At 42.7% G+C, this 18,323-nt stretch overlaps 1 protein-coding gene across 2 annotated transcripts in view; it reads right to left on the bottom strand.

The window, feature by feature from the left end:
• The window catches only part of ATP6V1A (ATPase H+ transporting V1 subunit A), a 32,303-nt gene extending 14,063 nt beyond the window's left edge, over nt 1-18,240 (bottom strand). Inside the window, exons 1-5 of one of the 2 annotated variants that reach the window (XM_074809317.1) lie at nt 18,115-18,240; nt 5,160-5,254; nt 3,332-3,460; nt 1,149-1,363; nt 306-443 (exon numbers count right to left, since the gene is read on the bottom strand). In XM_074809317.1, the coding sequence (XP_074665418.1) occupies nt 306-443; nt 1,149-1,363; nt 3,332-3,460; nt 5,160-5,241 (564 nt within the window). In that variant the 5' untranslated portion in view covers nt 5,242-5,254; nt 18,115-18,240. Of the gene's footprint in view, nt 1-305; nt 444-1,148; nt 1,364-3,331; nt 3,461-5,159; nt 5,255-8,735; nt 8,884-18,114 lie in introns of those variants that run through there. The other variant, XM_074809325.1, reaches the window with a different exon arrangement.
• Nucleotides 18,241-18,323: the final 83 nt, after the last annotated feature.

Below are 18,323 nucleotides of genomic sequence, written 5' to 3'. Positions count from 1 at the left end.
ATGAGATGAAGCTTCAACTAAAAATACGCTTGTGAAAAGCAACTGGATTTTACATATTCATAAGATACTGTAGATCTGCACAGAGGTCAGCGATGCTGAAGTGCCATTGGGAAGCCACATACAGAGAAAGTAACTGCCCGAGGTAATCGTGTAACCCCTGCGGGCAGGGTAGCAGAAGCAATCATTAACTCAGACATCATCTTGTGTGAAACACTTTCAGTTGGCATCATGCAGAACAGAAAAAGTACATCAGCCTTATGAAAGGGACATGGAATATACCAGAAACTGCTGTTTGGGAGACTTACTGAAGCATCGTAGTTTCCTGGCGGAGCAATGTATGTAACTGTACCCCTGTTCCGTGGGGGCAGCATGATTTTGTGTTTGATAAGGGAGTTTTCATTCACCACACCATAAATATCTCCACCAGTGATGTGGCTGCCAACCTAAAATCAGAACAGGTCTATTAGTCATAAGTGAGAACACCAGTTTTAAAAAAGAACCTTGACAAAGAACTGTATAAAATAACTGTAGCTATTAAGTCTACCACTGTGATTACTCCCTTTATAAATGCATTGTTACAGCACCGTAGCCCATTTACATAACTCATTACACTAAATGCACATTGCAAGTAACACTATCTGGGTTCAGGTGCCTTTCAAGGCTCAGACAGTAGCAATTACTGACTGATACAAGGAATTTTCCTCGTTTCTTTTATACCTCTCAGCTTAACATGTTAAGTAGAGAAGGTATAGCATATGCTAACCTGCAGGGTTGGAAAAAAGATGCTGCCAAGGGCTAAAGCCGTGACATTTTCCAGCTCTAAGGCTATCTTCACCATTTGCAAAATGCGTGCTGCAGTCATTCTTGCTCCTGCTAATGCTTAGTGCAATTCCACCAGTTTCTTTATGGTTTTGTAAATACATAAAAACTTTGCAAGTTTCTCATATGCAGCAAAACCACACAGAAGTCACATCAAGTAAGTTTTGGTGATCCCCATCCAGTCTCATACATCACTACCGCCTGCCAGCACCCCTTTTCACAAACTTAAATACAGCGTTAACCATGGCTCCTGGCAGTCACACCCTGCTCCGGCCCCAAGCTCTGGGGGCAGAGGAGCAGGAGGGGAAGACGGGCTTGTCATAACCTACCCGCAGATTTTTAGAAGGCATGAAGTCCCATTTGACATCTCGGCTCAAAGCTGACACGTTGACACCTCTAGGGATATAGATACTTTTGGTCAGAGTGCTGATGTCTGAGAGGGGCCTCTGGATACCATCAAAAATGGCTCCCATAATGCCAGGCCCTAGTTCCACTGACAGGGGTTTGCCAGTACGGAGTACAGGATCTCCTACAGAGACACCAGCTAAAGATTTGCTGAGGAAAAGTTCATCCAGAGAAAGGGAAAGAAACAGAACAGAAGGCATCACATTCACAACATCATACTCTTAAACCACCTTTCTGACTTCAAGGTAACATTTTTACTACTATATTACACATAGAATAGTTTGGGTTGGAAGGGACCTTAAAGGTCATCCTGTTCCAACCCCCCTGCCACAGGCAGGGACACCTTCCACTAGCCCAGGCTGCTCAAAGCCCCGTCCAACCTGGCCTTGAACCCTTCCAGGGAGGGGCAGCCACAGCCTCTCTGGGCAACCTGTTCCAGTGTCTCACCACCCTCACAGGAAAGAATTTCTTCCTCATGTCTAATTTAAACCTGCCCTCTTTCAGTTTAAAACCATTACCCCTCGTCTGGTTGGACTAGATGATCTTCAAGGTCTTTTCCAACCTAGATGATTCTGTGACTCCACCCTATCCCAACACTCCCTAATCAAGAGTCCCTCCCATCTTTCCTGTAGCCCCCTTTTAGGTACTGGGAGGCCACTATAAGGTCTCCCCAGAGCCTCCTCTTCTCTGGGCTGAACAACTCCAACTCTCTCAGCTTGTCTCACATCATCATTTGAGAAGCACGCAGGCTTTATACTAAACTCAAGCTGAAAATGTTAAAGCAACAAAGTTGCTCATCCTCCAGAGAGGCAAAGTAGGGGGCAATATTCTGCTTTACGATCATTAGTTCAAGTCAACTATATGGATGAATTTACTGGAGTGACATGCAGCAGTATCACAAAATGCCAGGCATTTCTTAAATCTTCAAACCTAAAAAACAGGTTTGATTGTTGAAGTCAGACAATGTTATGAACTATGTAACTTTTTGCTTCAGGATTTGTTAGAGAGCACAACTATTTTGACCTCGAGCCTTGTACAGACTTTTTGACAGCAGTCTAATTTTAAAGGGAGTTTGTTCAAGACCAGCGTTATTTCCCTCCTCTCTGGTATTAAGTTGTCCAGTCTATGCACTATCTAAGCTCCAAAGATGCACAATGGACCTCTCTGCAAAGAGCCAGTAGTTTGGCAAAAAGCCCTGCTAGAATACAAAAGAAACCCCCAAAACCCTATGCAAGACTCCAGAGATTAAATGCAAGTTGACTTCAGAGAGCCCTATGACAGAGCCTAAAAGTAAACCACCCTTAAACTTGTTCCACATGCTGATGGAAGGCTACTAGATATTACAATGATGATGCCATCTAAAATGATAAAGTAGTAGGTACGGAGAGGAGCTAGTCACCAGTTTACCATTCAACTCCTCAGAACAAAGCTTTGGCAGCCAGCACAGGCTTCTTCCTAGTCTCTATGGATTCACAGAGCCAACTCTTAAGTTTAAAAGAAAAAAAAAAAAGAAGATCTGGCCTCAAGTTTTATGACTTCTTTTCTGACATTCGCTCATATATGTGTAATAGATAATACATTTTAAGTTAACTAGATTTTAGAATACATGCTGCGTCCTAGCTGGACCAAGATTCTGTAAGCACACTGCAGAAACAAAAATGTAGTCTTACATCTGGCAAAATACTCTGCCCAGATGAAGGCATTCTGCCCACTTTACATTTCCTATTTAAGCATCTAGTTTTTAAAAGCAAAGAAAAAAACAAAAAAAATATACTGCTTGGTAGTTTTACCATTTCCGTTTGACATTTGTCAAACAACTTCCTTAACAAAAAGCCGTAATATTTAAATCAACTTAAATTCTAAGATACACATTATTTGCTTTCCACTTAAAATAAAACCCCAGTCTCCTCGGTACATGGCCAAGCAAGATAAGATTTACCTCCGAACCATCAGAATTTACAAAAGACGTGCAGAACAGACGTCCTGCTGGCACCAGAAATACCAAGTGCTGGTCCCAGTCAGCTTTGCTTATCGTCTTCACTCTAATCACCCCTGTGTTCTGGACTACGCAGTCTGGTAGGCCCAAAGGGATCAGTGAAAAGGATACATGTTTCTTCATACACCTGGACGGTTGCCAAATCACCTTCCAGTCGGATAATCTCCCCCACCAGTTCACTGTGGCCTACTCGTACCAGCTCGTACATAGCAGCACCTGCCATGTTGCACGCCGTGACCACTGTAAAAGACAGGCACGTAGGTGAATATTTTTTCCTGTAGCTCATGAAATTTGCTCATCAGAAGTCGGTGAGAACTGCATAGCAGAAGACTGGTATTGACCCAAATGAGAAGTACATTCTTGATTTCACAAAAGGGCTAACTTGGCTGCCCCAAATCTTGATATTTCTAGTCTAAAAGTCAAAAGAAAAAAGTTTCCCTATACTTTTCACGCTGTTCCTTTATGCTCAATAAGAGGACACTACTATCAGAATGTAGTAGTTCAGGCAATTCACGCCATAATTTCTCTTATCTATCTTGACAGATGGCGAACGTTTAGGGTTTTAGAGACGCAGTGAACTTTGAGAGACAAGTTACATAGGTGCTTCTCCCTTTCAGTTGGCTGGGCCACGTTCCCTTCTGACTAAATTAAAACATACAAGAAAACAGCAAAAGCTCACCTGATACCTGGTAGTTAAATAAATCTGTGGTTGGGGACCAGCATTTTCAAGTCACTCAAACTTACCTTGGTAACATCTGGGTGCTCACATAACAAACTATTTCCACGTGTAGGTCAAGCCAAGGCGCCTGCTAAAGGCCATGCGTACCCTTGTATCTAGACTAGCAGGTGCCTACAAAGCTTTTAAGGAAACACTATTTTCATATTTTATTTTGTAGGAAAGTGATGTATATCTTTGGACACAACTTTCAGCAGATGAAAACTGTTTTACAGCATATTTTGGGCCTGAAACCTCCTACTGTTCTGAGTTAGATTTCAGCATGTCATACAGGAGGCCTAGATGCTTTAGGACAAAATTTATGGTGTCTTTATATTAGAATATCAATCTTGCACACAGGATTCACGTATTTACACAGAAATACATTTTCCACTTCTTAAGAAAGCTGTATCAGTTTAAAATTGTTGTTAAGTATCACTTCTACAGTTAAGAAATTGGCAGTGAAAGAACAGGTATTTATTCAGGTAGACACAAGCCAAGGGAGTTTCTTATTAAAGAAGCTGTACTGACAAAAATACATGCTATACTTTTGCTCTCACATTCCCATCCTTTCCTTCACCTCTTGAAAAGAGTGCAGGATGGAGCAGAAAAGCTGGTAGAGTCTGCAGGTATTCAAAAGCTGTTACCATCAGAGTAAAGAAACTATTTAAGCTGACAAAGAAGGAGGAGGAATCCTCCTTCTCCCAGATGCACTACCACCATGCTCTGCCACCTACCCTAACCCTTGCAGCTCCTTGCTGAGCTTCTCCAGCCTGCGGTGCAATAACAGAGAACAGCTTGATACTGGCAGGGGACTGAGTGTTCCAGAGAGTGCAGGGTCAAACTGCATTTCAGCAAGAACGGACTACGCATCTCACCCTTTTAGAGAAGCTTAATTCATTGGGCCTGCAGATATCTGACCAAGGGGCTTTACCTCATCCAGAAAGCTTACTACCCTTTAAAAAATTATTATTATTATTCATCTGCCTGCCTCTGCTCATTACATCTTTAAATAAGGCTAATTAGCAGTAACATCTCATCAGTATAGTCTTATAAAATATTCAGAAATATAAGTCAGTGATCCTCCTTAAAAAGCTCACCTGAAAAAAAGAAAAAGCCCCACCCAGAGCTCTGCTATACTTCACCACTTCCAAGTTCACTTCCAAGTGAACAAGACACTGGATGAAACAGAACCTATGATTGCCTTTACAAAATAATACCTACCAGGTCCCGAGACTCCGTGGACATAGCCAACAAAAGCCTCTCTGTCCTCATCACGAATTTTGGGTAGCTTGGAGAAGTCCATTTTGCCTGTTCAACTGTACAGAAGGAAAAAAGAAAAAAGTCAGTCCTGAGGAATACATACATGTAATAAGCTCCTCCTCTTCCTCCCCTCTGCTCTCTCCTTGTTCCCAGTTAGAAAGAATTCTGAACAGAAGAATTCTGAACTTGTGACGCCTGAAGCACCTTGACCACACTGATTTTAAAACTATAGAAAGTTAAAAAGTAACTCATTTAAACAAACAGAAGAACTTACATCCCCTATTGCAGAAACACAGGGGTGGAACATCACTCCACAACATGCTCCACAAAACAGCGCTGAGTGAAACGATTACGCTCCAAAATGCCATAACACCACTGGACTGTTTTCAAGCCCAATAACAGGATATTTATACAATGGAGAGTCTCTTCTGTCTTCCACATCTCACCTACCCCCCTTCAAAGTACGGAGTTTTCCATGATCCTGAGTGAGCAAGAGAATGTTCTGGGGCTGCTTCACTGCCACCAGCCTCTAAAAGGCAATACTACAAATATTAATTGTGAAAATTCTAATTTTGCTATCTTAAGGTGCTGAATCAGTATTCAGAGGAAGAAACACATGTTTTCACAGGCACTATCATACACACACGTGAGTCCTCTCTATATGCCTCACAGCCAGGTGTTACACAACCTTTGCTATCAGTGAAAGCCGTGGAGCGTTATAGAAGAATTGTGCTGAATAATGGCCCAAACCCCCAACTTGCAACAGTTAAACAGACTGACATCTCTTGCCAGTAACTGCTTAGAAGATCTAAACAAGTGGCACAGGAAAAGCTGTTTTAGAAACTGAACTCCTCCATCTACATTTGCCCTGTAATCAACAGTTGGGCTCTCCTGCTTCGGGTGCAGATAAGAATATTTCATGTTTTTGCTTCGTCAGCCCTTATCATGCTTTGCGTTACCTTGGAAGCTGATTAGTGTTAGAGAACTGTAAGGCAATTCTCTCCCGTTTCTACTGTACTGACACATTTACGACGCAGCACTGGTGAAAAGAGCGGTATGGCAGACCCAGCATACAATGCTCTCTGCCCATCAACAGCCCCTACCCAGCAAAAGCCCGTGGTTTGGTGATGTGAACTGCGTGAGGCATCTGTTGACACTCGGTCTTTGCAAGAAGCTTAACCTAACACAGCGTCTTCTGCACGGCAGCAAATAGAGGCATAATCAGGCTTGAAAACCTGTCCTGCGTACAATGAGGAAGACAACTATATTGCCACCTCTTCCATCATCATTAGAGGATGCTTCTCTGCCTGTTCTTCAGGAGCAGTAAAGCAGCTGACATCTGCCATTCTTAAAATCTTATGACGACCCTTTTCCAGCTTTTCAATACTACAAGTCCTCTGCCCCTCAGCCTCTTTACCAATCTAAATGTTTTAAATCGGTGGCTCTACTCTGGAAGAAAAGAATCTCCAGTGATTCCAAACTCCTATTGATCCTGAAGGAATAGCTTCTTTCAGGCTGCCTGTCTCGCTGGAGTGGACTGTGTAACATGGCTACCATTGACTCATTTCACAACGGCCACCCCAACAGTTGATCATGACTCAGTCACCATCAGCCTGGAGTGGAACTGCCAACTGCTCTCGAGCTCAAAGGCTAAGTCAGATATCTGTTACATCCCTCTACTCTCCATGATAGCTTTATCCTTTAAGCTGCCTGTTGTTTAGGCCCAGAAGACAATTTTAATTTCACTGCTTATTTTTCAAAAGTCTCCTCTGACAAATATCCTTGAAAAGCAGTTCCTAAGCAGCTGGTGAGAGCTGATTCTGATCAGACTAACATAACTACCTCATCATTTTTGGTTTTACCAATTAAAAACATTGCAAAACTCAAGTACAATTACTGTCCATACTGAAAAAAGCAGCTGGTCTTACAAATATACCCAAAACATTTCTTTCAACATACCATGATACAGAACAATCTCTAGAGTCCTACTACCAAAATCTTCTATAGAAGCACAATAAAGAGCTAAACCAAATTCTCATAACTGAATTAGTGACGCTGTTTGGCAGTTAGACAGTACAGGGTCCCATATGAAAGAGTCAATTCACAAAGGCAAGGAAAGGCAGGAAGAACACTGGCCAGTTTCAATTTAAATTAACTTTTCTTCATATCCAAAACCTGAAGGTCAGCTGACTGCCATTTGAAGCAACTGCTTATCTTTTTGGGACACAAAGAACCTCAGAACAGTCATTCTGCAGTTAAACAGCATCCTGACACCCAGCACCTGCCTCTTGTTCCTGTGGCTGCTCTGCTCCCTCTCTCTTCCTAAAGTCACCTTCCCAAATTACTGGCCAAGCCAAATAAAAGAAAAAGGGATTCCTCTGCTAGCCCACTTAGCAACACACCATTAAACCCTGTCTTTGTCCAGATCTTTAGCTTCTGCACCAACTGCTTTTAAACACATACCTATTAACTATTCCAAGTGTGAAAGATGCAGTAAATTCTTCCTCACCTTTCTTCTTTCCATCTCCTATATACCTCCAAACAAAGTACCCACAGTCTAAAAAAGCCAGTGCTTACTCAGCCAAGCTGACCTCTTTTTTAAGGGGCTTACCCCTCTTTTAACAGTGAATACAAATTAAGAAAAAAAAAAAAAGCTGTTATTTCTCTCTGCATAGTTTTCCTGTGTTTGCATATTAGTGCTACAGAGTTTCATTTTATATGGAAAAGTCCTTGAGGGCAGAAATGTTGCCTTACCTACCTACACTGTTAAATGTTTTCATTGTTAGTACTCAGAAAAAATGAAATTCCCTAAAGCACATCAGGATTTGTTAAACATAACATCATGTGTGCAGGCAGTGTGTACTTACCCCAGAAGCCATGGTAGCTAGCCATTTTAGAAATCTGCTGAGCTCCTATAGCTTTTCAGAGGCCTCTTGCCAACACAGGGTATTAGGCACTATACGCAATCCACTCCTACAAACTCCACTAGCACACCTACACAGCATATTAGCTTAATTTTAATTTTCTTATGAACAAAGATACATCTTGTATCCTTTACAACTCACATACAGGAACCTTCCTTGTCTTAAACAGTTTACCAATTGATTTTAAACATGCTTTTAAGCTCTAACATTGTCATATTCTGCCTAACAGTGCCAGAAATCAAAATATTACTTGCTGCAGAACCATCCCTGACTGAAAGGTGATTTATTAAAGTAATTTTATAGTCATAATTAAACAAGAAGGGGCCAACAACCTGAGTCTTCTATCCTGGTTTCTCCCCAGCACAGCAATTTGGCTGCACAGTAACCCCAAAAATGTAACTGGCTTGCTCTCAATGCTGGAGAAACCTGTTTTCTGTTACAGTTCCTTGTTTGTGCTTCAAACATTTGATCTGACCCAGAATTTACACGATAAACTGCCTTTACCACAAGGATCTCTTCAAAATTAAGACTCCAGTGAGATTTTTAGAAGGAGCCTTCTTTCAGCAAGGAAGAAAATCCGTGACTATTTTATCATATAAACACAGATTCTTACCTTGTTTTGCAGAAATGGGGAGTAACAAAAATCCACAGGCCCAGTGAAGCAAAGCCAGAATTGAGCAGTTAAGCACCACCACTGAGGAAATAATTGTCCTTCTAGTGCCCCTACACAGAGGGATGAGAAAGCCTGCTGCAGAGGGGAAAGAAATTTCTGACACACAGCAGAGGCATAACCACCTGACTTGATGAGTCATCAGTCTCCCTCTCTCCCACCAGCACCGAGGAATGCCGCAATAGCAAATCCAGCTACCTAGAGCCCAGCTGAACTCCCATCTGCGCCCTCCTTACTGCACAGGACCCAGCAGAAGAAATTAAAAGCGGCGTTCAGCATTCGCATTAAGCGACTACAAAGACAATAATCTCGATGTCCCAAGTGGTACATGCTACTACATAAAAATCCTTGCAAGAGAGATGCGTGCTTCCTGCTGGAAGCCGTTTACCTACCAGTCCTCCAGTGTTATATATCCGTGTCAGCGCGTGCTCTGTTCTGGAGGAGCTTAACAGAACAACCGTTTAATGACAGACTGCACAGGGAGGCGATGAAGCCGCCGCAACACTAATTGCTTGGGTATGTAGAACAGGTACTGATTCTTGTCAAAATAAAGAGTCTTGTGGGGCTTACTTCTGCTAAGAACCCCTTCCCCTAGTTAGCAGAAACACTGATGCCACTGCACAATATCCAACACCTTAGCAAAGCAGACTGATGTGCCACCTTGAGTGACAGCTGCCAGAATCTGTTTTCAAAGATCGACAGGCACAAACATTGTCCTGCATGTTGAGACAAGCAGCTATTCAGTCGCTCCCTTAAGAAGCTGCCTGAGTTGAAGAGTTGCCTGCAGTCTTCACAACTTCTCAAGACTATCTTTGCAAGTTCTAGGATTAGCAACACATCAAATTGGCACGAAAGCTTAAAAAAACTAAACAGAATTGTAGTAAATAGCACAATACCAGCAATTTGGAAGCAGCAGCATTACATTATTAAGTCACCAGTGCTAGGATTCATTCTGCTAGAGTAACTTTGAACTAAGGTCATAGATTTTAGTACATCTGAAACAGACTATGTATTTTAACTTCCTAGGGTAGAAAAATGGAGTCAGAATGTAAAACCTTACATTCAATATCCAGGAAAGCTTAATAGACATGCACAGTAAAAAGTCACCAAATAAAGTTTTCCAAAGAAAATCCCTCCTCCTCCTCTTAGTAAAAAACCTAGACGTTACAGAACAGTATAGATTAAAACCCACACTGGACAATCAGCACCACATTTGAGTCATGCTTTAGAATCAAAACTGCCAACATTTACTATGTTCACCTGAGCAGACTTTGGTACAGTGCATAGATCCCAGTGTCCAGCTGTACAAGGATGTGTTGCAAGGGCCTCATAAATAATAGAATAATCATTGCCATAGATTTCCTGTAACTTGAACAGTTTATACTTCCCCTTCCAAGAGACGGTATTTTTAAGAGGAAGTATTAAAAAAATAACTAGACAAATGCAGAAGTTCAGCAGCATTTCTGCATCTAGAATTCAAGATACTGACCCAGAAGAAACAGCATGCCCAGAACTCTAACACAGGTCATTTGAAAGGGAAGCCAAAGAGTATTCTCAGGAAATCTGCTCCTTCATACTAAGCAGAATCATAATTTTACTATAATGCAGCAGGGAAAAATTACTCCAGATTTCTCAGTCACCAAACTACGGAATTGCTGAGGTTGGAAGGCACCTCTGGACATCACCTAGTTCCAACGCCCTGCTCAAAGCAAGCTAGAGCAGGCTGCTCTGGACCACATCCAGCTGGGTTTTGATTATCTCCAAGGATGAAGACTCCCCAACTCTCTGGGCAACCTGTTCCAGTGTTCAGACACCCTTACAAGTAAAAAGCATTTTCTTATGTTTAAAGGGAATTCCCTGTATTTCAGTTTGCTCCCACTGATTCTTGTTACTTCAGCAGATACCACTGAGAAGAGTCTGGTTCCATTCTCTTTGCTCCCTCCCTTTAGGTATTTATATACTTCACAATAAGATTCTCAGAGCCTTCTCTTCCTGAGGCTACATAATCCCAGCTCTCTCACCCTCTCCTCATATCTCCAAACCCTTAACAGTCTTTGTGGCCCTTTTCTGGACCCGCTCCATCAAGCCGTATCTTCCTTGTACTGGAGAACCCAGAACCAGACACAGCATTCCAGATGTGGTTTCCCCAGAGCTTTATCAAGGGGAAAAACCACCTCCCTGAACCTGCTGGCAGCATTCTTCCTCACGTGGCCCAGGATAGCGCTGGCCACCTTTGCCACAAGGCAAGCTCATGTTCAACTTGGTGTCTGCCAGGACCTCTACTCCTTTTCAGCAGAGCCATTTTATAGCCAGTCAGTCCCCAGCCGGTAGCAGGGCACATGGTTATTCCTCCCCAGGTGCAGGACTCGGCATTTCCCTTTGTCAAACTTCATGAGATCCCTGTCAGCCTATTTTTGCAGTCTGTCAAGGTCCCTCTGTATGGCAGCACAGCTATACCAAACACCTTCCAACTCTGTACCATCTGCACTCTAATGAAACCAGGCAGGAGTCACCTCCCGTGCTCACAATGATGCTGCTTAGTCTTCTCTTCACACAGACATCCAGAAGCTAACTGTACCAACTTCTTGCCATAAGCTCCAAGCTAGAAGTATCATCATTTCTTAAACTCAACAACATTCTTCCATTTAATACAATTCCATTTGCCACAGGGTACTTTGAGGCCACCACTGCTCTCAGTAGGTCAGGAATCTGCTTAAGCGATGCTCACCTACATACCGTGGACCCATCCGCAACCATCAAGACAACTCATCTTTCACACAACTTGTTCCTCGGATACTATAAAGCCCCTTCCTCTCACATAAGGCTTGCTACTCTGCACAGGTACAGGCAAGTCCAGGTGTATTCAAGAAAAAAGACAGGAAATAGAGTTATGCTGCCACTGTCAGCACAGCACATAATGGCTACAAAGTGAGCCTGTCACAAACATGGCCCATCACAAACTCCTACTGCCTTCTTCCTCAAAACAGATGGGGACTTACCTGTGGGGATGCCAATACATACAAGCCTGATACTTCAAGCAAACATCATGCCTTGCACACAAGCTAAACATATATATATTTATATTTAATACATATATACAGCATAAGAGACTTCCCCCCTACCACAAAGACGGAGTGTGAAAATCTGTTCACGCAAGAAGTATCACCACCACAAATTGTTGCTCAAGTACCCAAGCTTTTATTTGGAAGCTTGGGAGATTCCTTCAGTTAGCCCAGAACAGGACTAGAAAAAAGTTGTGTTTGAACATGACTGAAGTTCGCAGCAGCAATAAAACTAGATAGAAAGGCTGGCAAGGCATTCGTTGCATAACTGCTTTGACCCACGGAAGATTTGATCAGTGCAGGAGATAACCAGCCTCCTGACTTCAAACGCAGTTGTCACGCTTTGATTGATAAAGATCCTGGTTTTATCAGTTAAAATACTCCTGTTACTAGAGAAAACCACATTGTTCACGTGAAAAAAAAAAAAAAAAGATCTTCATCAGCTGACTGGTTATATGCTACAGAGTTTTCCGTAATAGGGTTTTCTACACCAATTCTTTCCTCCCAGCCCAGAAGGCTTCTCCAGAGGAGCAATAGAGGTGGAAATGGATGAGCCTCCCCTTATTTCTTACTTGCTACACTATTTCACAAGTTTCCTACTGTGAAAAATTTGACATTCCTTACAGCCTGCTACACATCCTGCCCCTTCTTTGGCTTGATAGACTTTCACGCAAGAGGAGGATCTAATGCAGCTGAGATCCAAGCAGAATACTAATACGATGTTCATTTCTGTGTCCCACAGTGGTTGTCTTTTCTCATCCTAATCCTGTCATCTAGCTGCTAGGGCTGAAAATTTCTGCAGCCATCTGCTTAGTGCAATGCTCAGTCATTTCCTCTAGACAAGCAACATTTTTATTAACCTCACGAACACTACCGCAAAGCTAACATCCACCATTGCTTTTTATTACATAAAAGTCACTGTACTTTTAGGTGTATTTGGCATCGTTACTAGAAATACTTCTTGTTGCTCTAACCTTCAAGATGACAAACATCAAAATGAGTTGAACACAAAGCTGTAAGCAATTACAGCAGCAAACTTCACTACAGTTCAGTAGAGTCACTTCTGAATAGTTGAAGATTCTTACCTCAACACACAAAAGGTGTGCAGTTTCATAAAACAACTATTGCTAGATTTGTAAGTCAGGCTGTTTTGCATGCAGACACATATTAGCAGTTTGGGCTCATTGAAACACATCAGGTCCTCTATGAGCCTCACCACTGCCTAACTCCTTGTCCCTAAATGTAATAGCTAAAATACTGAGCCTAAGTTTGGAATAAGCATTTCATCACAACACTTAACTTTCAGAACAGTCTTTAAAGTTGAGATATTATGGAATCTTCAGTTTATTATGTGAGGTATTTGACAGCTAGTTTGAAGAGCTGAACTAGGAGTAACTTTGCATGAGTCTTTGAGAAAGATCTAATACCCCTTGCAGATAGAAGTACTCTTTTACAGCACTTTGGTATAATGAAACACCTGGCTGGAATCACAACACACATATTGCCATTGGATTCCAGTAAAAGGAAATTAAGTTGAGGTCGACTTTTCCTGTAATGGAAAACTTCATGTTTTAAAGCAAGTTAAGCCACATTTGGAGATTTTATGTTCAATTACCTGAAGTATTTACAGTTTCTTTAGAAGAGCCAGAGCCCCTCCAACATATTAAATTTTAACATTGTTTAAGCTATATATTGTGGTGGTTGTCTGAATATCCACCAGGTGATGCAAATTTATCTCACGATAACAAAACTCTCAACATTTCAAGGATCTAGAGGAAATCCACATAATAGAATTGCCTTTTTAGAAGTCCTTACCAATGTTATCTGCATTTAGCCAGAAATACTATTTCAGCTTTTTCTTAAGAGCTGGTTTTTAAGTTATTACTTTCACAGTGAGAATCAAAATAACGATAAAAGGTAATAATGAGAAGGACCAAATGTATGCCCCACTAACTGAACTTCTTGGAAGATGCCATTTCTTTGCTAGAATATTAAAAAACAGTCAAGTCATTCTTCAGGAAACTTGCATACCTGAAAGCTTTTGTCCAGTTCTAACAAATTATTCTAATGAAGACACAGTTTTCTCTCTATAAAGCCATAGCCTTTCTCTCCCTCATCACACCTAACCAGCCACAACAGGACTGCTCTTCATGCTTAGGGCACGGAATGCAGACCAGCAGCACAGACATTCAGACCACCTGTCTTTTACATTGTCCTAACATCAAACCACCCCAGTAAGCGAGCACAGCTTATAGCATCTTGAAGAAGGGACATGGCACAGGGAACACTGCATCTTCACAGTGAAGATTTGGGCATTTTTCTTGGGATGCCATCTGGCAGAAAGAGTTAGTTAGATTGGTCAGCTGAAACTCACCAGTGCACCAACATTTCAACTTGGCCACAAGAATCCTTACAATGTGAGCACTGTTCAACTGATTAAAAAGGACAAAGATAAGACTTTCACATTACAGACACCCTGTAGGAACACTATTTCTCTCTTAAGCATTTGCATCTGCAATGCGTCTATTTTCGGCACATGTTTTAGTTCATTTAACTGTTCAGCAGAATGAGTCTCAGTTAATGGGGGTAGCAATGGTGTTAAAAATTATTGTTCCCAGGATTAAACAGATGTCAGACAGCTAATGCAGAGAGCCTGATGCTCTAAAAATGTGGCCACAATGGCAGACTCCCATACTAGTTTTAGTACTTCCTGATTACTTCCGAGTTGAACATTTTAAGACACCCACAACGGACTCTCCAAAATGCTGTGAACTATGACAAAATTAAAGAACCGTCAGCAGGCACCATGCATGTATTAGATCTCTGTCAGACAAATTATTTCTGAAGAGAGTGAGCAGTGACATTGAAATTTACACAAGCTCAGAGGAGTAATCAAGCTGATGAACCAAGAAAATAAATTCAGCAGCTAAAACTGATCTTCATCTGCAGTTTGGTGAAGTGCTAGTAATAAAGTCTGTTAGACTAGGACTTTCAGGATTTATCCATATACATCTTACTGATTTTCAGAGTAAGCGTGTCATTTCAGTGAAGACAGACCTTATAAGGCAAAGTTTGTTATAGCAGCCATGTAATATATGGAAGTCTAAAAAGCTAGCAACAAATGGTCAATCCTTCTAAGAAGTGGGGGCGTATAACTTGAGAATTTGTCAAAAACAGGATAAATAAATGCATAGATGAAATAAAGTAACCAAACAAAAAAATATTTATGAGATTGTAGAACTTATTGCCATGACATACGACCAAACCCAAGAATTTAGTATGAGCTTAGCCATCGACTTTCAGGAGGGAGTAAACACAACAAAAAGAACAAAAAAACCTTTCAGAACATAAAAGAAGGTAGAACAGTGACAACCAGAAGATCCAGTCTAAGCCAGTTTTGCATGTTGGACCTTCAGGTGATTACTGGCTTAATATGTACAGGAAGAAAAGGTTGAAAAGTTTAGATTCATTCCACCACTTCTGCTGGCGTAGGTCCCCATTTCTGTCTGTCCAGCTGGCAGGCTAAAGAAGTCACATGTTTTAAGATGGTGAGTAAGAGTGAACAAGCATGATATTCCAGTTGACTACATTGTCTGTTTTCCTGGGTACAGTTCCAGCCTAAAAAAATCATGTGGATACCATTGTTCAACAATACCTCAATATTTCCAAGTCTAAAATCCCCCACTTTTCTTTGTAACCAATGATACAAGTACGGAGGAACAAAAACCTATTTCAGTTCTAGGCAATGTAGTGTTGGGATGCTGGTTGGTTGGTTGGTTTGGTTTTTTTTGTTGTGGTTTTTTTTGGTTTTTTTTTTTTTTTTAAATAAAGAAATAGAGGGACTATTTATTACTTGGCCAGCAACAGCATGCAACATTTTATGGTCAACACCAAAGTAACCAAAGACATCAACTGGGTTATCCTGTAATCCTTTTACTCTTTTAGAAAGAGTAATTAGGAACACGGCTTTAGCTCACAAACAAGCAATTTTAAAGCATGAGGGAAAAGCGTTGGTAGGAATTTTCAGGGCTCAGGAACTCAAAGAGACAGTATTATGGTATCAAAACACAAGAGTGAAGCACAGTGCCTCTAAACGTATCTCCTGGGGAATCATCTAGTAACCTGCAGGTCTATAGCGGCTTTGATTGACAATGTGTAATACCAGTACCCACGTGTGTCTGGAAGATAAATGCACAAAGTCATACTGGGAAAAAATTTAGACAACAGAAGTACATCGAAGCCTGCAGACTTTGTAAGTCAGGATTAATGAGGTATAAAACAGTTAATATATACCTAGACCAAAAAAAGAGCTCAATTTAAGCTAATGCTGCATAAAAATTAAGCAAGTCGTACTAATTGTATGTGGCTCAACCCTAATATTAGCATTATCTGTAGAAAATAGCTCTTGATTTGGAAAATGGAAAGGCTGCATTTACAGGAAACAGATCTTGTGTTATACTGTTGCAACACAAGACTTCAACCCCCATTTGAACAGTCAGCTGATGCCAGCAGTCATTTTCCAGCATTGTCTTAATTTCTCCTTCCCCATCCTCTCAAGCTGATGTCCATGGTGGTTTACTATTTCTGAATGCCAAGCTTTGTCCCCTGATTACAGAATTTATAATAGTTTTTTCCCCCCACATAAAAGAGTAAAACTGTTTTCAAGAAGACTTGACATAATAAACTGACAAGCCCAGCAAAAATAATTGCAATATTTTTGGTAATTCAAAGACCTGTAGACAGTGATCTCACTTCACATGTTCTTAAGTAGAAAATAAGAAAATGTAGATACTGTTAAATATTTATACTTGCAGCTCATTGAAAAGGCCTTTCAAAGTACTGTACAGAGAAGCCAAACATTCAGCTGCTGCAGATCTCCAGAGTGCCAAAGTCGGCACAAATACAGCAACTTATAATTTATTGAGGATCCGCCTCAGTTATTCAAATGTCCGCTTGCAAATACCAACCTACACTCAGCACGTTTTTGATGAAGTGCTACAAACCGGTGGGCTAATAAACCACCTTTAGCAGGCTGTCAGCAGGTTTTCCTCCTTTTCCACCCCCTCTCCGCTTCATCAAGTGGTATTAGCATTTGAAATACCATGCTAGATCAAATAGCCAGTGTACTTTGCTGAAGTATTGCGTTACAATGAATAAAACTATCACCAAATTGCTTTTATTCCCAGCTGGAATGCAAATTCTCTGAGGGAAGCTAGTAAAATCTTAGGAAGGAGTCACTTTGGGCAACTGCACTGAATGGATAGATCTTGACACACGTGTCACACGCTCCGATGTCACAGCTACCTGTAACATGTACAATATCATCCAGAACTCAGTCCTGTAAAATTTCTTTCTTGCCTTTATGTGTGTGACATTTGGAACACCTCATCTAAATTAGGATTTTGTCACTGGCTACAGGAATAGGAAACACATTTGATTTGCCCTCAATATTTTCAACTGCAGAACAACAGGTGGGCCCTTTTACTAAAGAAGAGCTGCAGTCAGAAGCCAAGAGCAGCATTCCTGTTCCACAGCCTTGCTACTCGCTCACTGCAGAGCTACAGACAAGGCACAGAAAGATTTGGTTCCACCCAAGATGGTGGGGTGACCCAGCACAGAAACCGAGCCACTGTCACTGCTCTCCTTTATCATGGATTCTGGCATATCCTTGGGATATCTTGATGGGCATCTTTCAGAGTGCTCTGCAGGTTTCTTAGCCGGGGAAACCCTACTCAGGGGGCTGCTTCGTTTTCCAGGTCTTTTCTCCCTGAGACACGGGCCCAGGGAGAGCACGGCCGCCGTCAGCGGGCTCCCGCTGGGGAACAGCTCCGTACGGACAACAGACACCGCGCCGCGCCCTCCTCACTTCACTGGGGGCCGGAGAGGCGGCAGGCTCGGGCCTCCGCTCCCAACGCAGCCCGGGCAGGCGGGGCGGGAGATGAGGGGGCCCTGGCCGCCGCCAAGGGGACACCCGCTTCGCAGGGCGCTTTGCGGGTCCTGCCGCCCTCACACACACACATACACACACACATACACACACCTCAGAGCGCTCCGCGAGGGGAGGGCGGCCATTAGCGGCTGCGCGGGGACACCGCCGCCCCTCCCGGGCAGGTAACGGCCAAGGTGGAGGAAGACGACACGTCCCCCCCCCACATCGCGACCCACCGGGCGGAGGGGGCAGCTCCCAGGACCGCCTTGGGAGAGGAGAGGGCGGAAGGAGCGGAGCAGGACTGGGGCGGAAGGGGGACGAGACGCCTCACCTGCGGCCGGCACCGGCACCCCCGAAGCCTTCACCACCTTCCTCCGGCGGCGGCGGCGGCGGCCCTGGATCAGCTGATGCCGGTCCCCGCGCGCATGCGCCGCGGCCCGCGCCGGAAGCGTCCCGCGCGAGGCGGTGTCCCCACGCCCACTTCCGGGCAGTGCCATGGGCGCGAGGGAGGAGCTGAGGGGCGGAGCGGCCGCGGCGCCG

The sequence above is a fragment of the Strix aluco genome, chromosome 2, assembly GCF_031877795.1.
Source record: "Strix aluco isolate bStrAlu1 chromosome 2, bStrAlu1.hap1, whole genome shotgun sequence".
NCBI classification, from domain to species: domain Eukaryota; kingdom Metazoa; phylum Chordata; class Aves; order Strigiformes; family Strigidae; genus Strix; species Strix aluco.
Note: the sequence above shows the minus strand (reverse complement) of the source record. Positions and strands in the feature narration are given on the sequence as shown.